At 36.9% G+C, this 5,564-nt stretch overlaps 1 protein-coding gene across 1 annotated transcript; it reads right to left on the bottom strand.

The window, feature by feature from the left end:
* Positions 1-3,085: 3,085 nt before the first annotated feature.
* LOC142422493 (olfactory receptor 8G3-like) lies at positions 3,086-4,051 on the bottom strand. Its single transcript, XM_075527863.1, has one exon. The coding sequence runs from the start codon at positions 4,019-4,021 to the stop codon at positions 3,086-3,088; it is 936 nt and encodes a 311-aa protein (XP_075383978.1). The 5' UTR covers positions 4,022-4,051.
* Positions 4,052-5,564: the final 1,513 nt, after the last annotated feature.

Here is a 5,564-nt window from a genome sequence, read left to right as displayed (position 1 = left end):
AACTGAGACATGGATCGTAGGGGCCATACTAAGAAAATTTATTTCACCACAGTTTGATCAAAGAGTTTTCTACATTTGTGTTCATATGTCCTTCAAATATGCCCATGAATATAATAGAACACAGGCTCAAAGTTATGAAAAGGTCGTATTTTATAGTTTCGCTCTGGTTTTACTTTCCAGAAAAAGTCAATTTCTCCTAAATAGCTGTCTTTATGTACTCTTCTTTTAAAATGAGTACCCTTCACACCTTCCTGTTGTTCTCTTTTGTGTCCAAGTACTATTCCTTTTTTAGTCTGATGTAAAATCATAATCAGTAAAATGTTCCACAGCCCCTTAGACAATCTGGGTCATTCCAATATAAACAGGCTTTTCCATGGATGAATGCACACTAATGAAGATGTGTTATGTTTTTTACACTCGTTGGGTTGAAGTCAATGTGCAGCTTAATTGTTTTATCAATAGAAAGCCCTACATAGGGTCTCTGAGTTGATACTAAATTGATGATAGTGGAATTGGTTTAGGGAAGTTAATATGCATGTACTATCTAGTTAATTATTTACTGCTCCACCCCTCCCACCCTGGTAACCTTCAAAGAATGTTTATGAGAGTAAATATTATCTTTTTAATAGGAGTAGTCTGGTAAAATATTTTTTGTCTTAGTGATTCACTACTTTCCCTCGGCATAATTTCCTCCATGTTTATCTATGTCATGAGATTGCTCATGGGCTATTCGTTTTGTTCTTTGAGATTGACGGGCTATGCATTCCCATGCCAAGGAACCCTAATGGCACTGTCCAGCAAACAGTACATAGGCACCTGCGAAGACAGAGGTTGAAACCCCCTGGTGCACAGGGAGAGATGAGACTGTCGTCTCCTGGTCAATGTGAATTGGAATTGACTTAGTGTCAGTGAGAACCTTAAAGAGGAGAGATTTAAGACATGCAAAAAGAGACACTCAGAGAAGACAGAGACAGTCACAAAGAAAAATATCATTTGATTCATATCAAGTAACCCAATAATTTCATGTGAATTCTTACCTGGATTTTGTAGCTCCATTTTAATAGTTCTATCATCATCCATTTATTTAGTTACCTTAGCTAGAAAATTCCTTTATATTTAACTTACTTTTCACCAGTCATAAGTTTTAATAGCTTTCCAAAAAATCTACAAAATTCTTTCTAGTTCCACTACTATGGAAAAATAATATCTTTTGAAGAATAACTAAATATTTGCTGAGTAATCTTAGAATTTATACTCATTCTAAAATGACTTAAATATAATATTACTAACATGCAAAAGTAATTATGATACTTCCCTGCTGAAAACTATTCTATTGATTGGTCACCAAAATAAATAAGCAGTGAATTATTATAGAGACACAGTGGTGGTAATGTATTTTCTTCTAACTACTCTTCTATCCTTGCCTATCTACAATCTTATCAGCCTACTAGGTTGTGCTGAGTTCAATATGTAGCTTAATTATATTCATCTAAATATAGCAGGCATATTTGCAACTTTCTCAGCCCTTGTCCATCCTTTATAAAATCCTTGCCTTTTACCTAGTTTATATGTTCTATATGAGATCAAGCCTGAGTCCTTCAGAGACCTGAATAATAGCACTATATTTGCTTGTTCAATATTAGTATATTTGACATATGATAGTCTGTTGGATAGAACTTTGTATCCGGAAGTATGGTTAAAGTCGGAGCTCTAATTGTGACTATTTCTATTCACTACATAGCTGATGAGAATTAGGTCAAGGAATAAGTACAAAGATCCTTTGAGAATGAGACATTGGCCACAATGAATGGAAGGATGATTGAAGACAAGCTGGCTTGTTAAAGATATGTTAAGGATTTCATATATTTGGATCTTAAGATTGGTAAGCTCTTTGAGTCATTACATTAAATGAATGGACAAGTAAAACATAAAATCATCCAAATAATATTGCTATGCCAAAAATGAATAGAATAGAATGATGTGAATTATAGAGATATTTAAGGTGAGCAATTATTTAAATTATTACATAAATTCATATGTATTACACTCACATAACCAGAAATCAATAAAATGAGGGAAATAAAAAAATCCTTAGAAAGCAAAAGTTTTACATGGTAGGATGACTGAAAATTATGAAACAGAATAAAAAGAATAGGGAAGCATGAGAATGATATATATTATCAAGATTTGTGACTTTTAAGAGTAGTTGGCCCATAAAGAACCATATAATTTCTTGATAAGAAACAAACAATCTTTCTTTTTTTTAGAAACAAATAATCTTACTTGGGCTGCTTTTGACAAATGGTCTATAGTGTGCACAAAAACTGAAGTTTCCATGAAGAAGAAGCTACTAGATATGTCCCGTTTTGCTTTCATCAGCATGGATCTAAAAAAGTTTGATTTTGTTAAAAAAAAGTGAAATTGGAGTATGTTCAGAGGAAAGCAGCACAATCTAGGAAACCAGAGTTTCTTGGGGGGCAGAGGAAAGTCTTAGGCTCCTGATAGTTACATTGTGTCTCAGTAGCACTTTCTATTCCATTCACGTGGAGTCAAACCTTGAGTCTTGGAATCAAACTTCTCAAGTTTGTTTCCAGAAGTAATTTGTTATTTTTAGAGATTCTAGACAGATTATGCAAACTCACTAAGATGTAATACCTTCCTCTTTGAAAAGGGAATATTACTATTACAGTCCCCCGAGAGAATAAATATTGTAAATATTACATAGCGTATTGCACTTAGGTAGTTTAATACCGGGTTTAGCATTTTATAAAATTTTGAAAATGTATGTGATATCATGATATCATCATCGTTGGTGTTATTTTTGGTTGGTATTGTTGTTAAGTAGAAAATTATAGTTAGTGTAATTTTAAAAGCCTTTGTTTTTTTACTCTGTATTCCTCTCTATATACGCAGTGGATGCTTTTTGAAGAAAGTGGTGGCCTAAATGGGATTTTAGACCTTTGTTATATAGAGGACATGAATGTTTATTAATCAACCTACAGATATCAAGCATTAACTAAACAAAATATATATCTCAGAAAAACACTGACCTGTTTCTGAAAGGACATGTAACTAATGATTCTATTCATGAGTAGAGTCTACTTTCTAGAATTTTCTTCAGGGCAAGCTTGACATCCTTATTTCTCAGACTGTAGATCATGGGGTTCAGCATGGGCACTACAATAGTATAAAACACAGAGGACACTTTCCCTTGGTCCATGGAGCTCACGGTTGATGGCTGTAGGTACATGAATGCTGCAGAACCATAAAAGAGAGTAACAGCTGAGATGTGGGAGCTGCAAGTGCTAAAGGCCTTGGACCTCCCCTCAGTGGAGCGAATGTGGAGAATGCTGATAAAGATGAAGATGTAAGATGCAAGGATGGTTAAGGCAGGTGCCAATATGTTAAATGCACTCAAACATAGAACCAACAGTTCATTGATATAAATGCTGGAGCAGGATAGCTTCAGGAGTGGGAACAGATCGCAGAAATAATGGTTGACCACATTGTTCTTGCAAAAAAAGAGTTTCAACATAAAGCCTATGTGAATTGTAGATCCAATGATCCCCAAAACATAAACTCCTGCTGTGAGTCGTAAGCAGACGTGATAAGACATGATGGCATTATAAAGCAAGGGGCTACAGATGGCCACATAGCGATCATATGCCATTGCAGCCAACATGTGGCACTCTGCAATAACAAAAACCATAAAGAAATAAAGCTGAGTCATGCATTCAGGATATGAGACGATGTTCTCCTCTTTCACAAAGTTCACTAGCATTTTGGGGGTAATGACAGTGGAATGGCAGAGGTCAATCAAGGACAGACTGCTGATGAAAAAGTACATGGGGGTGTGCAGGTGAGAACTGAGACCGATCAGTGTGATCATGCCCAGGTTTCCCACCACAGTCACCACATAGATTCCTAGGAAGAGGAGGAAGAGGGGGAGCTGGAGTCCAGGACGGTCCGTTAGTCCAGCAAGGATGAACTCAGTGACTGAGGAATCGTTTCTATGGTCCATTATCCTCTTATGAGGGTCTAAAAAAGATAGAAAAAAAGTTTACTGTGTTTGAGTATATGCACATAAATGTGTGTGTGTGATTGGGAAAAAAAAGTAACTCTGATATCCTTATTTTCTCCTTCAGTGGGAAAGATTAATATTCTAAAATTTTTACCTTCTCACAGCTCTGGAAAAATCACCGATTTTTTTTTTTACTTTTTCAATCAATTTATTGGGGGCTCTTACAGCTCTTGTAACCATCCATATATCCACCGTGGCAAGCACATTCATGCATATGTTGTCATCATCCATTTCAAAACGTTTTTTTCTACTTGAGCCCTTGGTATCAGCTTCCCACTATTTTCTATCTTACCTTCTGCCATCTCCTTTCCCTATATTCTGCTGCTCACCGATCTTTCTTGACACAAGAAGGAAGCACCGACTTAAAGAGTCTTATTGATACAATGCAGTGTGTAGACTGTTTGAGTAAAAAAACAAGGACTGTCAGTTTTTTTTCAGTGTGCAAAATATGCTACTTTTGCTCCCTTAATCAAAATATAAACATTGTTCTCACACATATTAAAATATACGATAATCAAATCTTCACTTGACTCTGAATGAAGAAAAGTAGTGAATGATTTTCTACGATTAATAGAAAGGGTGTTAAGTGCCATCCAATTAGTTCCAACGCATAGTGGTCCTATGTACAACACAATGGAATACTGCCCAGTCCTGTGCCCTCCTCACAACTGTTCTTGTGTTTGAGCCCATCAATGCAGCCACTGTGTCAGTCCATCTTGTCAAAGGTCTTCCTCTTTTCCCTGCCCATTAGTTTACCAAGCATCATATCCTTCCCCTGGGACTGGTTATTCCTGAGAACATGTAAAAATGTGTGAGAATAAGTTTTGCCTCGTTGCATTCTGGCTGTAATTCTTCCAGGACAGGTTGGCTGGTTGTTTGTTTGTTTGTTTTTCCCCTCGGGCAGCCAGTGGTACTTTCCATATTCTTCACCAGCACCATAATTCAAATGCATCCATTCTTCTTAGGTCTGCTTCTGACAATGCCCAACTTTCACATGCACATGAGGAGACTGGAAGTGCCAAGAACTGGGTCAGACGTACCTAAACATCAAAGTAATACAACACTTTAAGGAAGTTTAGTGTAGCACTTTTACCCAAGGCAATGTGTCCTTTAATCACTTGACTGCTGCTTCCAGGAGCACGGAGTGTGGCCCCAAGCAAGATGAAATTCTTGCTAACTTTAGTATTTTCTCCATTTATTATGTTGGTCCAATTGTAAAGATGTTGGGTTTCTTTATATTGAGTTGTAGCCATCCTAAAGACTGCAATGCTTGATCTCCAACAGCTTGCACTTCAAGCCCCCTCACTTTGGCAAACAAGATTGTGTCATCTCCATACCACCAAACCCAAAACCAAACTCACTGCCATGCAGCCATTGCTCACTAGTGGTGACCCGTTATGGGTTTCTGAGATGGTAACTATTTACAGAAGTAGAAAGCACAGTCTTTCTACCATGGAGCTGCCTCTGGTTTCAAACTGATGAC

Source organism: Tenrec ecaudatus, chromosome 12, assembly GCF_050624435.1.
Source record: "Tenrec ecaudatus isolate mTenEca1 chromosome 12, mTenEca1.hap1, whole genome shotgun sequence".
In the NCBI taxonomy this organism is placed as follows: Eukaryota; Metazoa; Chordata; class Mammalia; order Afrosoricida; family Tenrecidae; genus Tenrec; species Tenrec ecaudatus.
Note: the sequence above shows the minus strand (reverse complement) of the source record. Positions and strands in the feature narration are given on the sequence as shown.

Excerpts from the sequence above, each read along its gene's own strand:
- LOC142422493 (XM_075527863.1), bottom strand. The coding sequence starts at position 4,021 with ATGGACCATAGAAACGATTCCTCAGTCACTGAGTTCATCCTTGCTGGA.